Genomic DNA, 18,652 nt, shown 5'->3' with positions numbered 1-18,652 from the left:
GCATAGACCTGGACTTTCTAATTAGTTTTTAAGTTAACAAAAACTTGGACTGAAGTTACTGGCATGATCAATATTGAAGGCTGCTGTTCATTGTTAAGTTGAGCATAAGTTGTTACTATGGTGTCACCCTAAAACCTTTAACTAAAATTCTGCTCTTTTGCTTTGGATCAAAACAGTGGAGATTAGGAATTACACAATGACCAGGAAAATAGTGTTCAGGCAAACTAAACAAACTTCTCATTAGCAAGAAAACATTCCATTCAAATAAACAGCAAGTTTCAATGGAAGAAAGAGTACAACGTTCATGTGCACAGGCCAGGTTCTTTCCTTCCTTTTCATTTTCCACTTCCATTTCCATTTCAATTTCCATTTCCATTTTCTTTTTTTTCCTCTTCCCTACCATAAAGTGGACTACAAAAAGAATGAAAATTTCTAACAACTCTGTTTCACTAAGAGTCTCCTTTGTGAAGCAGGCATTACCTAGTGTTCCTGTTTATACCAGTATTTGAAATCAAATGCCATTGTATGTCTCACAGGACTAATTCAGGGTGGTAGAAAATCAGAACTTCACCTGGAAGCTATGATCAATTCCTAATCTCTCAGTATCTCATATCTCCATTATACTAAAATGTATCAACTAGCTTCCTGGAATAATGCTATTTTTTGTTTGAGAAATTAGTATCATTACTTATTAAGAATTTTGAGATTTAAATATTAAAATAGCTAAATTTGGAAAAAAATCAATGTATCCCCTAGAAAATGGTGGTGAAATTTAAAAGACAGTATGCTTGTGGTGAAAAAAGTCCAGGAGTGTGAATTCCTAACAGGATGTTCAGGACATTTCCCACACTAATTCTGCACAAACAGTTCTAGTTCTTGACAGCCTCATATCATTGTTTTCAGCTGCATCATGTAAAGTAGCCTCAGAAAACAAAACAAACCAAGAAAATACAGACAGAAACACTGCAACTTACCAGAACATAAGTTTCCCTGGTGATAGGGGCAGGAAAAATCATCCATTTCACAGTACTTGCCATACACCTTGCCTAGCTTGTTTTTGTAGCAGAAACATTTCCCATCTATGCAATTTCCTTGACCACTGCAGATGGGTTGGTCCTGGTGTTGCCTGCACTTCTCTGAGGGAAGCGTGTCTCTGTTAGAGCTGCAGTCACTGTCACTGCACGGGGACTGTTTGCTGTCAGGAGAAGTTTCATCAGCCCACACTCCTTTGTGCCCTGTGCTGTCTCCATACTGGCAGGCACAGCTTTGCTGCACATTGACAATGGCAGTTTCATTGAAACCAATAGGCTTAAGTATGACATATTTTCTTCCTCCACTTGTATGACATCCTTTCATTGTAACTGATACATTGAAAAGTACCTAAAAAGAAATAAAGATGGATTTAACAATAGTATTATTTTCTTGCTTACACTTGTTTAAAAATTTTAACACATAAATAAAGCAGAATCTTATATTGTGTATGAATGTGCACTAGCTGATAATAGCAAAATACAAGTGGTCACTTTTCAAACATTATATATTAGTAATGATAGGCATCACAAATATAGGTAAAATCCTAATAATAGAGGAAGTCCACTTATCAAGTTAAGAAAGCATAGTTGCAGAAGACAAGTTTAATACAAATTAAATGGAAATAGAAATATCATCACCATCTTGCTCTAATTATTTAACATATATATTCTGTTATATCATAGGAATATTTAGGTAAGAATTGGGACTAGATTGAGCAAGACAACACTCAAACAGAAACAGAGATACTCTTCATAAAAAGAGTCTATAATGAACGTCTTGCTGCAGAATTGGTCATGCACACATAAACCACATAGATTTTTGGATGGCCCTGGCTACCCCTACTGAAACACAGAAACAGTTCACATGTTAGCAGTTACTTTTCTCAATTCCATGGACCCAGTGCCTAGCTCCAGGCCATGTCATGGCCATCACCACTGTCCTCCAAGCTCTCATCCCAGCAGTGCCCACTACAGCAGCAGCTCCCATGGCTTTTTGCAGTTCTAGCACAGGACTAAGGATCATTTTTGTAGTTAGGTGAGTGCCATAGAGTTTCCATCAATCATCCCTAAAAGTTTTTGACAGCTCTGACATGTCTGACACACTAGATATCAATCTTGTATTTTACAATTATTTTTTGGGGTTTTTTGTGCAGTACACTTCTGACAGGGTATTCTCTCTAAAGTTTTGAATTTTTTCAGCTTCCTGATGCAAAGCAACTCTTTCTCATTTCCTCATAAAGAAAATGTAACCAGGAGGAAAAAGTGAGAGAGGAACACAAGAGAAGCAAGTACCTTTAATCTTTACTACCAAAAAAATAAAGATTTCCAAATAAAAAAGGAGAAACCCCGAGAAACTGATTACATATGAGGCTGAAACTACCCGCAAATACTGAGGCCATTCATCTCTCATCACTGTCTCTCCCTCCCGCTGCGCCCCCACACGAGAACAACCCCAGCCCTTGGGGACAATGGTGGCTTTGTGGCAAGTGGGGCTGCGGCTGCCCACATGGACAACAGGAGAAGAATGCTGTGCAGAAACATGCACTTAATGTCATATTGAGGGGGCACACAGGCTTTGTCTCACCCTTTGCTTTTCTTCTTCTCATTTCTCAAATGTGCCACTACACACATAACCCCTCAGCAGCCCACACTCTCCATCATTGAGATTTCTTCCCTTGGGTTGCAGGGCAAAAGTGTGGCTACAGAGGAGTTGATTCATACAGCAGGTGCATATCATGTGGCGAGGACAGGCTGCAGTGAAGGAATGTGATTTATTCAACACAGAGCCCTGCCAGAAAACATCATCTTCATGTACAAAACAGTACTGGAAGAATTGAAGGGAAATGGGAGGGAAGGGAAAATCATGTTGTGCATATGAGTCGTGAAATTTGATTCTGAACACAGCAGCAGATAGATTGAGCCTGTGGTGACTAAATAATTACAACACCATGACTTGCTAATAGCCAAAGTTAGTTTTGCACCCTGAAGAGGCCACAGGATTCTTCCAGAATTTAATCCACTTTGTGTTTTGGTAAGAAAAGGAAGGAAGAAGGATTAGACAATGAAAGGAATGTGAGAATTAAGGAAAAGCATTTTGTCTGTAAACAAATACTGAAAGAAGGATTTACGGTTAAAATAAATTAATCTCTTAAGGATGGCTCATTTTCAACAGCCGTAGAGGTTTAGGACCACATGCAATCTTTTACAATCAACTGGCTTGGCTTTTATTAAAAAGAAACAGATATAAATATTTTTCTTTTCATTAAACAGAACAAATTCCAGTCCTGTTTCTTATGACATGTCCAGGGACCAACAGAGGGGAAAAGATGCTTTAAGAACAAAAACAGCAAATCTCCTGTAAACTGTAGAAGCTACAATCAGCAGCATGCAGACAAAATTCAGAAGACTATAAAATACATTCAAATTTACATTATAATTCACACATTTAATTTGTTTTGCTATTTCTACACACAGACATAAGCTATTTCTCACACTAGCTGAGACATATGTACATGTCAAGCAGGAAAGAACTTCTTGACCCTGCTCTCTAGAAACACAGACTTCTTCCTGGCAAGTAAAAAGAATTACTCCAGTAGTCCAAGAAACTTAATAAATATATTAAGGCACAGAGAAGTTTTTCTGGGAAGAAAACCATGTTCTTTACCTCAGCCAGACATCTTACCCTGCATTTTCATGGTGCATGCTGCTCTGTTTCATTCAGTAGGTGCCACCAATTCAAATGGGAATAAATTATTTTATTAATTTGGTTTATAAAATAAATTAATTATCCACAACCCTGATTGTGCAGGAAGACTACTAAAGCAAGAAGAGAGAAAGGTGACATCTAGTCCCAAGGAACACAAATTCCAGTGATTTTTTTCCACTGGGTGATTATCTTTCAACCTCTTTACGTACAGATTTCATCACAATGGATGTGGTGGTTGTGCCCAGTGGAGGACAAAGAAGGAAAGTTTTAATGGACGTTAGCTTTCAGGAAAAGCTTTGAGCCTTAGTTCCACAGGATTAGTGAGAATTAAAATAAGATTCAGGAAAAATAAACCCAGAGAATAATAGAGAGCCTGTGATCATTAATCACATAAATCCATTTTCGGTTTAAGTAAATCCCTAGAAGATTTCACACCATTGAAACCCAACCAACAGAAAAATAAGTATTCCAGTTCCTTGAAGAATGAGAACTATCAACATACTTCTTTATTATATCCCACATTTTTACATCCTTCCATGCCAGGTTTTTTACTTCCATCAGGACAGATCGCAGTGATATTGAAATGAAGACCTTGGATCTGGTTATCCACTTGAATTTTCACTTCAGAGATTAGTTTCTGTAACCAGAAAACAAGTTTTAATTGCACTGCATCTCAAAATACAATGTACATTAGTGACTAACACCAAGTATGGCTCCTATGTCTGACTGAAAATGAAGAAAGCTTGTCTGTGTGAATAAAGGAATGAATTAAAGCTTTGTTTCCTATGTAGAGACCCAATTACATTCCAAATATACACAACCAGTGAACTGGTAATTCTGATAAAGAGGATTAGGTTTTCCAGATAAAAATGTTTTCAGCTTTGCTAACATGGTTTTGAGACTGCATTTTTCACAATTTGAAAATCTATTCCAACAACTATGTGCAACAAAAACTGCTCATTGTTTGAGTCTACGCTGGCTTTTAGCAACACACCTAACATACAACAGTAAACATACATAGAACCACTGTTATCCAGCAGAAAAGTTTTCTAATTGACTTGACGCTTTAAAAACTTCTGATATTTTGCATTTATCTTAAAAAAAATTTCTCTGAACAAACCTTAGGGTGACCTAAAGGCTATTGGGATTATTCTTACTGATTTTTCAGGGTAAACTAAGACTATAAAAGCCAGCAATTGGCCGATTTTGCAATAAAAAATAGTGAAAAAGCAACTACTTTGTAACTTGTATTTACTACATGACCTAAAATCCTGCTTCCTTCAAAGAAGAAATACTTCTTGACCATTTAAAAATTTCTTAAAGCTCTGTATAAATTTATGAGCTGAAAATTGCACAGAGGGATTTTTAAAATTCCTGTCATATTGCTATTAAAAATAAGTTTAGTGGGATATTTTTACTGCTACAAATGGAAACACAATTATATGAATCTTAACACATGTTTATCTTAGTAGTAACTTTTTGAAAATTAGTGACTCATCCTTGGCTTTTTAGCCAGGGATTTTCAGCCAGGGTTTTCCATAGCTAAGGCTAAGGTTTCCCTGCCTAGAACAAGAGTGAAAGAGGCCCACTGTCACTGAATATCAACACTAAATTTATTTTCTTATCTAAGTCCTTTTTTTCCTAGAATGCAACACATTCAAGACCTGTTCACCATGTGTTTATATAGTAAAAAGCCCCTAAAACTATGATAAAAAGCTCAAATTGTGAAATCTAATGAAGGTTAGAATGGGAAGAAAGTCAGTGTCTAAAAAATGAAAATAAAGCTAAAGCAAACTGGGGGTGGCTGGACCAGGAAAGTCCCACTGAATCTTGTATTGAACAAAGTAATTGCCACATAAAATTTCATTTCCTCCCCTTGAATGTTTGCCCTGCACTGAGTAAGAACTGTGTTTCAATTTAGGAAGGACAGTGTAAAATTGTCATACAAAAGGACTACAATTTTCAAAATTCTATGCCAGCAACTTCCTGCAAACCTCCATATTTAAAATGAGATCTCTTGACTTTATAAGAGGAAATAAAATACCAGTGAGAACTTCTCTGCAATTTGACTACCCCTAAACTCTGCTTTTGAATGTGTTTGTCTTTCTCCCAATGTCTCCAACGTGACAGTGAGAAAAGTGTATGCAAAAGCACTCTATGAATTAGGAACAGACGTGGGGGCTTGCTCTTCATTATAGCCAATTTGCTGAAAGCAAATGGCTTGATTCTGTGGTTAAGCAAGTAAAATGGATAATTTCAGCCTCCCAAATCTAACAAATTAAAAAAAAAGTCATACATGTGGATACCTTGCATATACTTTTGAAGCTGAGATTTCAACTTTCTGAAACAGAATATTTATGCGTAACTGCACAACTTAACAGCATTCAACCATGCAACCCATCACATTCATTGAGATGCTGCTCTGTGGGCTCCCCATGCTCTGGTACCTCAAATGTCTATTTCTTGGCTTCATTATCAAAGCTGTTTACACTGTCTTTCCTTCATCAACAACATGCCTGTTTCACTTTCAAACTGCCATTCTGTGTCAATCATGTGTGGAAAATGACTTTATGGTATTTCCCATACTATTACTTTCTCTTTCTCAAACTATTACGTTCAATTGATGATTCCAAGCAAGAGTTCACAAAGCCATTTCCATTTTTCTCTCCCAAATTCTATCAAAACTCTTCACTTCCATGCTTAAAACCCCCAAGTCATTACTCTGATTTTTACAGTATAGATACTGCTTTTCACGATATCCACTGTTCTAAAACTACCTCCTTGTAAATTCCCATTTCTTGTTTGTTTTCTAAAATTTATGCTGCATAACTCTCCAGATATTGCATTAGGCTTTTGCTCTGAATTTATATGGTGCCTAGACAGTGGCGTCTGGTCTGTAACTAAAGATCTGAGGTGCCAAAATTCAAATAAATAAACCATCTTTTGAAGTGACATAGCAACAGATACAGAAAACCAGATACAATATTTAGAAGCATCCTTAGAAATTAAAAACGAGAAGCTCTTGGCTTTGAGACCCTGACTGCCTGGGACTTTGAGAGCTATCAAAAGATAGTATCACCTATCCACCTGGACATTAGGAAAACTACGGAATGTATCCTTGCAGACTTCAGCTGGAAGATGAGATCCTGGAAATTCCAAATTCAGGCTATAAAAGATGAAAAATATACAAATATTACATAGAATATGTCACTCTCCTCATACCTGATAGGCTTCTACCACCAAATCATTGAGGTTTGCTGCTTGGGATTCTATTTGTCTTGCAACAGTACCAGGCAAGAGAGGTAACAGATCCTATGAAAAAGAAATAATTTATGCACAGTTTTAATTTTAAGTATAAATATTGTGCCTTCAGAATTAAAAAAAGATATCAGGTTTCTAACCTACTTTATACCAATGAAACTGGCTTCCTTGAACAGCAAAAATAACATTGATGTTATTGTCAATCAATTTTTCAGAGAGCTGCCCAAGAGATGGGTGTTCCTGCAAAATACAACAGGAAAGAGAAGATTGCAGATTAGTAGGAAAAATCTTATATTTCATATATGACACATTACAGATTTTCAAATCAGTCAAATTGGATTGATTCCAATCCAACTGTAACTCCCAAACGTACAGAGAATGGTAGACTGATATCAAAACCAGGATGGGCCATCCTAATAAACAATAAAAAAAAAAATCATCAGGGCATCAGCTAGGGTTACCTGTTGCCATCTGTGTTGACCTGCTGCGCAGTGGGATGACTCTACAGTATTATTTTGTTGGTCTCAGTCTTATGCTTAAAGAAATATGGATAGGATATGGTCCATCTGGAAGAACAGGGAATAATAGGGGGGTTCTTGTGCAAAAGCCAGAAAGTAAAACATGAAGCACTGAGATGAGGTGTGCTTTTGGGCACAGCAAGGAGGGTAATTACAACTGACAGCTTTCTCCTCGTTGTGTTCAAGACCTACCTAAGGATTGATGACTCTAGTCCTTACCATGATGACCTGCTACATTTTCTTAATCACACCTGTGCTTGAAGAAGATGGCATGAGTTTCACAGCTCTCCTCAGTAATGCATTGTTTTATTTGCTGGAGAACCTATGACAGCCTGTCCTGTGCCAATGACCTGCTCTTCTACACTTCTCATTAAGAGATCTGACATGGATTTGAGAACAAGAGCTGTGTTGCTACCTCTTCATCCAAGATATAGGGAAGTTCAAGGGTGCCTGTGTGGTCCCAATGGGCTTTGTACATCTGAGTTATGGGAGATCCGTTCAGCTCCAGTACTCCAAACCAAACTCTATCTGAAGATCACCACTTATTAACCAGCCTTAAATGAATACTTCTCAAGAAGTATTCAACAGTTCTCCAGTAAATTCAACAGTTAAAATTCATGACTAAAAAGAAAGAAGTGACTGGGGTCTTGGCCTGTGATTCTACTTGAAAAGATTTCATCTGGACACCTCCACTTACATCAGCTACTTCAACCTTTATCCCCTACATATTTTGCTCTTTCTTTTCCTTGTATTTTTCATCATCTGCCCCCTATTGTCGGTCTCTTGCACAAACACAGTCTGTTACCCTGAACAATTTCTTTCTCCTCAGATTGTCCCTTATTACATAAGAGACCCTGCAAGTCAACAGCCCTACTAGCAATAATCTGAATAGCAAGACAACTGAGAAAAAGAGAATCTTATGCAAGAGAGCAAAATCCATTTTCCATCATATTGCACGATTATAAAGAGTCTGTATAACGTACAGAGAGAACAAAAGAGTTTCTTGGTGCAGTTTGACATTGGCCAGGGTACATTCCCCTCTCAATGTTTCAATGCTTTGGTAATAGATTATGTTCCTTAAGATAACTGATGAAAGGTAGATAACACAGTATCAAACAGGCCTTCTTACAGCTGCAGCTGGAGAGAGTAGCCTACAACACAGTGCTAAGCCCTCCTTCCTTCTCCATGGCACAGAGCACAGCGGTGGGGCCTCCACTGCGCTGCACAACCCTACAGGCCAGGTGCAATTGGCTGGCAGACCACAGACACACCAAGTGGTCCCAGGACACGAGTGAGGCCAGAAGTTCTGCAAACTCCTCCTGCCCCATAAATGTGGGAAGGACAGGGCAGTACCAAGAGATCTTGAGATGCTGGCAAAATAAGTCAGTCCTTTGGCTTAGCACATGATACTAGATCTGTCTGAATTGCAGCAGAATGGCTCCTCAGCAACTCTGCAGCTACTGGCTGAACTCTGGAATCAGAGGTATCAGAAATAGCTTTCCAAGCCTTCATAAAATAAAAACTTACTCAGATGGAGCTTATGACACCCACAGACATGCAAGGGCTGCAGGGACAGCATCCCCAGAGTACCTCTGCTCACAAGGAAGGCTGAACTTCTATGTACTTGTTATCAATAGGTCTCTAGAGTGTCCAGCTTCTGGTTTATTTTTATTAGAATTGAATAGAATAAAAAAAACCAAAACCCAAAACCAAACAAAGCCCAAAGCATCAACAGACCCACACTAGCATTTTAATTTTAAGGTTTTTTTATTGTTTATCTAAAGAGATGACATAAGGTACCAGAGATGACATAAGGTACCTGATGATTTTTTTTTTAATTGTTTATGTAAAGAGATGACATAAGGTACCAGTGGTCACTCATGGAGCCTTACTTTGCTTGCTGTGAAAACCTTGCTGTATTTTATGTGTTTTCATCTTATCTCTTCCCACTACTGCTCAGGTAAATGTACTTTAATTTTAGATCATCTCTCTTGTTTCAATTGCATAATTCATTTTATTATTTTAACTTACTTGGTTAAGCTAAGAAGATAACTAATACAAATGTTAAGTATTTCAGAAAAGGAGTTAACCAAGCACAGGTCTAATTAAAAGAGACTAGATTTCTTTCCTGTCATGCACTTTTTCACTGACCCTTCTGTAACTGCTTAGCAGAAGTTAGAAAGAAACATGCAGAAAAATTGTCTACGTGGAAACATTTCTGATATAAAGTCTAAGCTTGTTCAAATAAATAAAGCAAAGTCCTCTAAACTGGCATAAGTAAGAAATAAAAATATGCCAAAATACAATCTTCTCATGACCACTCAAAGCTAAGAATCAAAGCAGGAAAACAATGTAATTGCAGAAGTCTTTAATTTAGCACAGCCAAACAAAATTGTATTGATAGCAAAAAAATCCAAAAATATGTTTCATATTATGTTTTCTAAAAGACTGACAGACTTTCATGATATTTCATTTAAGTATCAAATAGTTATTTCAGCCCTCTGATTTCACTCACTTATTTGAAGTTGGATATCTATAAATAAAATAATCACATCTACCATGGATGAGAGGAAAAAAGCAAGAAACCAGCACATCTTCCCTTACAGACACTATTGTGTTGTCATCAAATCTGCTCCAGAAAATGCAATTCCTAGTACTAAGTTGATGCCTACTGTTAACATGTGGGCATGCAAAAATTAGCACATATTTAAAAAAAAAGGGGTTAGCAGCCGGTATGTTCTAAATGTTCCACATCAGATCTAAGCATCTTTCAAGGTCATTTCATTTGGGTGGCTAAAAAAAACCAAATTCATAAAATACATCAGTAACAGTCATCATGGAGATTTCTTTTTCCATATGGGAAAGTTCTATTATGAACTATCAAACCAGAATGCAGAATATCAGTAAAAACACCTTTTTTTCAGTGAGCATCAATCTATCATAACTGCATAGAAATATATTCATTAATTTTGCCCATATTTTCCATTGGTGAGTTTTTCAGTTGCAACAGAAATTAATTCCCAAAGTTGGACAGAAAATAAATACAGTTTGTTGGGCTTTTTCCTGAAACAGAAAATATCTTTATTATCAAAGGAATTCTGAACACCAAAAAAGATTTGTACCTTTAGCAACTATTTAAAAAGGAGAGCAAATATTCTCTGATTTATAGCACTGCAACTAAGAAAACTAAAAAGAAAGAAAACCAGAGAATGTTCTGCATTGGGAAATAAAAGTTTCAGGATTATTTGCTCTAAGTAGAATAAACTGAATAGGCTGATTAAAATGGAAAAAAAAAAATCTGATATCTGTGAGGAAATATCCAAGAGGTGACAGAGGGAGCATATAAATGCAAGAACGTCAGATAAACGGAAATCTAAATAACCTTCCTGTTAGCACACACTGATCTCCCTCCTCCGCTCAGCAAGGTCCCAAACACTCACTGCTTCCCAGAAACCTCCTGTATTTCATGATAGCACAACAGCCAGCAGCCTTTTCCTGCTGCTCCACCATCCTTGTAAATAACAGTTGCCAGGATTACATTCAGGTCTAACCCTACTTACACAAGTCCTCACTGACTTCACTTTCACATTGCTGGCTCTGGCTGAACACAGGCTGTACACTTTAACTAAGGGCAGCCAGTACTGAGAACAAAACTTCAATGTGTTCTAACTGCACCACAGGTCATACTTCTGCTTTCTGGGGATTACATTGCAATTAAGCAGTGATTCATGTTTCTTAAATAAACAATTCATATTTATTTAAGAAAATAGCCAAAGCAGTTGAAGCCTATAATTCTTAGGAAAAAATTCCTTTCTTCAGTCACTTATAACTACTTTATCTATTACTGAAGAAAATATTTTGAAAGTTAAAGAAATCTGTTGAAGACATCTTACTTTGCTGCAGCAGATTTGCTGCAACTTTTTGCAGAGGTTTGTATTACCACACATTGGCTTTCTACTGTGAAATCTGAATGCATTTAATGCTAGTCCATCCATTTGAGATAGCTCTTTGCTGTTGTATGCCCTCTGGTTTACTCTTACCAAGCCATTCAACCAACATTCCTGTGCATCCTCTGCCCATAAACCATAGCCACTACCTTTGTCTTGTGAGTACGACTGTACAACTCCTACATCTTACCAGCTTCTACTTGTGCAAGATATCACACCACACACTTCTTACTTATATTTTATACAATATGTGTGTTATTTTTATGAGATGCTAATAAAAACTCACATCAAAACCACAACATATCCTTCTTTGCTCTGTACCCTTTTTTTCAGAACTCCAAAATACGTTAGTTTACACAAAAAGAATGTCAATGTGCCAGGTGACCAAATCTTCATTTCACAACTTCCCTACCTGGAATAATATTATTATAATAACTGAAATAAAACCAAAGTTTTCAGAGGAGTCTAAAAATCTCCTTTAAACAGTTTTCCACTGCCTCTCTGAAGGCAAAATCCATGACATATACCTTACCATACTCGTAGCTTTGATGTACACATTATCTTTCAAATGACAGTTTCCATCATGGGGAATTACAATTCCTGCTAATTTACTGTCAAGGGCCAGATGGGAAGTTTGATCTGTCATCACAAGAAGCAGTCGCTTTGCTTCTTTACGCCATCCAATATGGCTCTACAAAGAAAAGAAAATTAGGTGTAAGAAAGCAGCAGCTACCTATTTTCTAAAGTAATCAACAACAAAATGAAAAATTAACATGAAAGACCACCTTCCAGATGTTACACTGCCTGGCAGCATTGCATTTAGACCAGGCTATTTAAAGCATTTTGTGTGGAAATACACATAATGTATTACATCTGAAATCTACCAGTTTCTTTGCTTTTTTCCATTTACCATTTTCTTTGCTTTTTAAAGAGCCATGTCTCACTATACATGTCAGTAATGCTTTATATTGAGGGCTTGATAACAGCTGCCACATTGTGTACGTCACTATTAAGTAACAAATGCAAAGCCCACAGTTTGTAAAATCCTCTGGGGTCTTAGGAAGTATTACAATCAGTAAACATGCATTCATCCATGTTGATACTTGGCACTGTTCTATTTTTACTTTGATTTATATTCTCATCACTCTATAATTTTCTTTTCCTACACAATTTCCTGGAAAGTGCATTAGTATGCAATCACAAATCAATAAACTAAAGTTTGAAGGACTTAATGCAATTATAAATTGATAAACTCCTTATTAAGCAGCAAAATGCTACATTTATTCACCATCTTAGGGGATTGATAGAAAAGTGGCAGCCTCAAGGGTGAATTGAATGCCTTTCAGGAATTTGGTGATGTGAAGGATGCAGCAGGGTAAACTTATACCTAAATCGATTTAGAGATGCCAAATTGTATTTTCAAAACATTTATCTCCCTGATTATAATCAAATTTCTGAGGCACACAGGAGACACATCATATGTTTTTTCATTATTCCCTCTTTGGCTTATTCCATCTACTTTTTCACTGCTTCCATTTTATCTCCTTCTTATGACACAGAATCTCTATGATTCTCATGTGAAACATGTACCTGCATACAATCCACGTATTCAGCCAGGTTTTGTGATTTACTCTCTGCCTTCCTTTCTTCATGGAGAGGAGTTTAGCTCCTTTCTCAGGCTCACTCTCTACTATCTCTGAAAGGAGGTTAAATATCTCAAGCCAGCCAGAATAAAAAGTATAGAGGGGTGTTATATCTTTCCAATTTGTACTTTAGGTATCAGTCTCTCTTGGACACCCCTAGACAGCACCCCTCTAAAGAAGGAGTATTTTAAGTTTTATTTGTAAACAGGATTTGTCTTAAATCATTCTAGATTCTCCTCCAGCACTGTAAAAACCTCTTCTCCTAAGACTCCATCATTTGACTTTGTCACCTTGAGACTTGTTTAGCTTTCGGTAATACTGTGAGGAGCAGGGAGTTGGACTCAATGATCCTTATGGGTCCCTTCTGAATTGAGATGTTCTGTGATTCTATGATTCCTACCTACATATGTCAGAGCAATCTAAATTTTAAAGCAGCTCCATGTCCTAACCTGCTACTTGCAACTATGATGTATTGGTTAAAGCAAGATGCAGCAAGTTATAAAGGTCTATTGTAGGCAAAATGAGTGCACATTAATATAGTTTATAGTTCATGATGGTCATTATGAATTGCACATTCTTCCCATCCCTTTCAGTTCACAATTCACTTACCAAGAAAGCCTCCACATTCTCATGAATGTTTCCATTCTATTGTTCTTGGAAGCATATATTATTCTAGAACTCACATGTCATAAGTGTGGAATGTGTCCAGTGAGAAACACTGAATTTTTAGGAATTTTTCCAAAGTTCCAGAATAAATTTTTGTAACAGCTTCAATCACAGTGTTTATGAAGTGTGGATTTTACTTACCTGCTCATCAAAATTTGAAAATAAAAATGGACCAAACTATCCATTTTTAGCATAGTTTGGATTACTTTTTGTTCTTGAGATATTGCACTGTGCAGAAAAATAGTGTGAAGATGGACAAGATAAAACAATTGTCCTGACATCATTCTAATAGATGAGAAACATGCCAAGCCTGTGATTTGAATAGAAGTTGAATATTTTATAGAGCATTACCAAATCCATGAATCAGCCAAATTTCAAAATTTGTATTGCATTAATATGCATAAGAAGAAAAACAACAACCAAAAATAGCTCTCTAGAGCAAAACAAACTCTTGTTATCTAATATGCTTACAGGTTGAGACTTATCCATGCATATTTTTTCTATCCTTTTCTGCATGGGACAGACTGTGATGACATTTTATCAATGCACAAAAGTTAATTTTTAGTTGATTTGTACTGTTTTAAAATTTGAAAATTTTAAAAGCTGAGAACATAGAAGTTCTTCTGTTATCCTTATCTACACAAGCAGTTAAGTAAAACATCTTCAATTTTCAAGTTCTTAAGGAGAAGAAATGTCAAATGATATGTCTTCATTGAGGAACATAAGCAGTGCTTTAATGTTTTATGAAACTGATTATGTAATTGACTGACATTAATACCTGTGTCTGTTCAAACAAGTAGCAGGTGCTTTCATCATCCATCCTATGTTGGTTAGGATGGTTAAAGCCAGAAATTGAACATCCATAACCAATACTAAAACATGTTCCCTCATGCTCTCCTTTTTCAGTTTCAATTGGAAATTTTTACTTAAGGGGGAAATAATGGAAAAGGAAGAAAAAATCTTAGTATTATCAGGCATACCACTGGCATTTTGAATTCAGGAACACTGACCACCAGTTTATCTCTCTCTCTCTCTCTCTCTTTATATATATATATATAGTGCCTGAATTACTATTTCTTTACTCTTTTGTAAATAAGCTGCTTCCTTACCTGACACACAGCTGCTTGGAGCATCGCATCGAAACCTCCTTCAGGTGTATCAATATTCCCAGATATTTTTTGTTTATTCACTGCATTTCTGAATTCTGCTATATTGTCAGTCAGGGACAGCACATGAATATAACCATGAGGAGGCATACAATCTAAATTGTAATCACTGTACAAAAACAAAACAAATAAAAAAGCCTTATTGTTCCTTTGAAGGAGATGAAAATATTGAATCCCCAGTAATCCATAAAATCCTGATATTCATGAAGATGTAGGTAGCACAGAATAAGAAGCACTTACAGAAAAAAAGAGCAAGCCCATGTGAAATTAAGTTCAGTGGGAAGTAGTTATAATTAACTACAAAGAATGTATATTATCTTGTATTTTATGGAATTGTGTATATAATCACTTAGCTAATATGTTAACATTATATATGTAGTGTTTCATACAGAACAAAAAATGCAACAAGAGGGATGGGATGATCTCAGAGATTATATAAAACCTTTTGAAATATCTACAGTGCGGTACAACTTTGCTTTTCATTATCCTGAGAAAAGACTATCATACTGTAACAGTAAGATCTTTTAATAGGTTGCTACACAGGCTACTGAACTGTTATAAAATCTAACTTCCTATACCCACTAGTGTTACATAACTGTATGCAAAATTAATGCTGATGTTAATAATATTTACCTCATCAAATAGATGAGAAAATTCATTTTCAGTAACATCACAGCAAATTATACTTTCTCAAATTATGCATAAGGGAGAAAGTTTGATTTTTATCATAGGTAAGCTAGTGAAGCAGCACTTGTACAGGTCATTGACCTGGGACCCATTCCCAGATGTGATTAATGGCACAAGTTGAAGTGCTCATCCATTCCAGAGGGGCTGAGCAGCTTTCAACTCTTAATTTCTACTGCATTCAGACTGTAACCTACTCCCCTCCAAATCAAGGTACAGTCAAAGAAGAGAAATTGGCAGTGAAAGGATTAATCCCTTTGCAGATGTCTCCTCTTAGGCAAAATACATTGTGACCTAGAAATGCTAATCAATATCCACTCACTATATATAGATGGTCTAGATGACTGCTTTATCCAAAGGCAGTCACATCTCTAGAAGGAACTCCACTACTAGGAACCAATTCAAAACCCACTGAAATCACAAAGGGTACTTAGGGACTTCACAAAACTTTGGATCATGTCTTCCCAGGAAAGGCAAGCAAGAAAGTATGAAGAATTAAATATTCACTTTTCCAACTACTATCATTTATACAGCTCTGAGTTTGTTGTGCATAATCTTGTTCTCCGGGGGTTTTGGAAGCGATTCCTCACTTTATGTAAGTGTTGAACCCAAGGTATATAAGGCATGGCATGAACAAAGAAATGCAGGCCAGAACATCTTTTGTATTTAAAAGAGGAGCTACTTCACACTAGAACTGTAGATCAGAGAATCACTTATGTTCATTAAATGTGCTGAAAGAAACCACATCATGTTGACAAAAGTAGAATTATCACAAAAGAGTTAATGAATACATGACCATACACTAGAAAGTACCTAGATCAGAAAGTAAAAGCTTTGTGATGAATCTAGGTATTATACCCAAAATAATGAAAACCACAACAGTTGAATTTAAAATTAAATACAAAACATCACCAAAGCAGCATGGATTTTGGCTTGTTTTGCTAAAGAAAACACAGCATAATTTTTCTGATACAGAAACAGTTTTTCTGAAATCATTTAGCAGGTATTTCAGAAGGAATCACTGTAAAAGAATTTTCAGCATTTTCTTAGAAACTTTTTCAAAGAACTGCGGTACAAGGAAACTAAGATAAATTCTGAATAATTTTAAAAATAAATATGTATAATGCATATTCTGCCATTAAATACATGTCTCTGTGCTACAGTAAATGTTAAAAGACTACATACCTGCACTGGTTATGGATTCTACCTGGATGAATGCTAATATAGGGTGACACAGTTTTATCCACATAGGATCCAAATCCAAGTCGAAAATCAAGAGAAATATTTTCCATCTTTTTAGACAAAGCAAATCCAACGGAATTTAACTTTTCTATATTGTTGTGCATAGAGGCTGAGACATCAACTAAATAGTAAAGATCCACAGGGTATTTCTCTAAAGGACGAACTTTTAACATAAAGTTTGCTTCACTTCCTGATTAAAAAAAGAAACAAATACATTTGTTTACTATTTTTGAATGGACATGCTTAAAAATACATTTATTTTTGTAGCAACCTCAGCACAAAGTTGTTTGTGTCAGCAAACAGAAAAACAAACCAACAAGAAAATCTCCCAAGAGTAAATGAAACCTTGAAGAAGCACTCAAAAATAAGCCATAAAGGGCTGTTTTGGAGAACATCTTGGTTTTTTTTTCTTGCAGGAGCACTGTGCAATTTATTGTAAAAATCTGACTTCTCTCCATTTTGTTTTAAATTCATGGTTATGCAATCCCTTTGGCGTTACAACAAAAAGCAGTTGTGGCTTACAAAGGACACAGATCTGCATACAAATTGGGGTCAGTCACTTCAAGGTTGTCACTTCAAAGTATGTAAATGTATCCTGCAAATAGTTTGTCATATGACAGAATCTAAAACTACACACCACAAGGACAGCACAGCCTCAAAAATTCACATAAATAATGATACAAGTTTATCCCAAACTGCTCATCAAATCCCAAAGATTTGATGAGGAAACTCTGTGGAATAAAAATACATATATTTTATTAAAATGTTTTAATATAAAAAAAAATCATCTTTTGGTATATACAAAATAGAACTCTTATTTCAAGATGATAGATGTTAATGCTTTAGAAGCTGCTAATACCAGTCCTCACATTTTTGCTTGTCTAATATTCTGTAATGTCAGCAAAATGACTGAATTGATTTGTATGGGCAGAGTGGGTACAGTAATTCACATTTTCAAATTAGCCATCATTTTATGTCATCCACAGGGTGAGCTCACAGCAGAATTGAGTTCAGGATCTTCATGTGATGAGTGGAGAATCTAATCCAGTATTGTGCAATGAAGATACAGCAAAGGACAGGAGGAAGGAAGATATTACAGAAGAACTATGCAGGTTTTCAATTAAAACTATCAAAAGGTACATCCAGTATAGAGATCTGACTCATAAAATTTAAATATGCAAAGTACTTTCTTCCAATGGTCTTTGAACATAATCCATCTGAAAATGTCAGGATTTGTCTGTATTAGGTCTTGCATGAGGAAAACAATTTCAGTGTGCTGTAATTTATGTTTCCTCTTGGCCAATGTAAATTGAATTACGTTTTGCAAACGACCCTTGCAGGTCTCCAGTTTGCATAGAGTGAGATACTGAGTGCAGCTTTTGTTTTTTTTCCCACATAAATCCTAAATGATGAGTATTTGAAAACAGTGGCAAACCCCCCCAGTATCAAAACAAAAGCATCTTTGTCTGCATGATTATACTGTAGCAAATGTCTGTTTTGAGAAAAAACTATAGTGGTATATCTGTGTGTTTCCCTGAGGTGGAAAATATGGGCAAGATATCTATGTATAAAAAAGTTTTTATTCTGGAGTCCTTGAAATTTCATTCTTTTGCCTCCCTGATGCAAAAACTTCTACAAAGCATGAGGAACTCCAAACTTAATTTCATTATTTACTGAAAAAATGGTTAATGAAACCAAATTTGAGAAAGCTAACTTTTTTTCCTATGAATCCAGTATGCCTTTGGAAATAAATGTGATCACAGACAGGGCTTAGAGGTAGCTCAGTT

At 36.1% G+C, this 18,652-nt stretch overlaps 1 protein-coding gene across 2 annotated transcripts in view; it reads right to left on the bottom strand.

Moving 5' to 3' along the window:
• ITGB8 (integrin subunit beta 8) overlaps nt 1-18,652 on the bottom strand; it is a 49,840-nt gene that overhangs the window by 10,923 nt on the left and 20,265 nt on the right. For both annotated transcript variants that reach the window (XM_064704451.1, XM_064704452.1), the window contains exons 4-10: nt 16,809-17,055; nt 14,883-15,048; nt 11,997-12,155; nt 7,144-7,239; nt 6,961-7,050; nt 4,241-4,375; nt 975-1,380 (exon numbers count right to left, since the gene is read on the bottom strand). In XM_064704451.1, the coding sequence (XP_064560521.1) occupies nt 975-1,380; nt 4,241-4,375; nt 6,961-7,050; nt 7,144-7,239; nt 11,997-12,155; nt 14,883-15,048; nt 16,809-17,055 (1,299 nt within the window). The remainder of the gene's footprint in view (nt 1-974; nt 1,381-4,240; nt 4,376-6,960; nt 7,051-7,143; nt 7,240-11,996; nt 12,156-14,882; nt 15,049-16,808; nt 17,056-18,652) is intronic.

Source organism: Zonotrichia leucophrys, chromosome 2 (genome assembly GCF_028769735.1).
Source record: "Zonotrichia leucophrys gambelii isolate GWCS_2022_RI chromosome 2, RI_Zleu_2.0, whole genome shotgun sequence".
Classification (NCBI taxonomy): Eukaryota; Metazoa; Chordata; class Aves; order Passeriformes; family Passerellidae; genus Zonotrichia; species Zonotrichia leucophrys.
The sequence above is the reverse complement of the archived record's forward strand: the minus strand, read 5'-3'. Positions and strand labels throughout refer to the sequence as shown.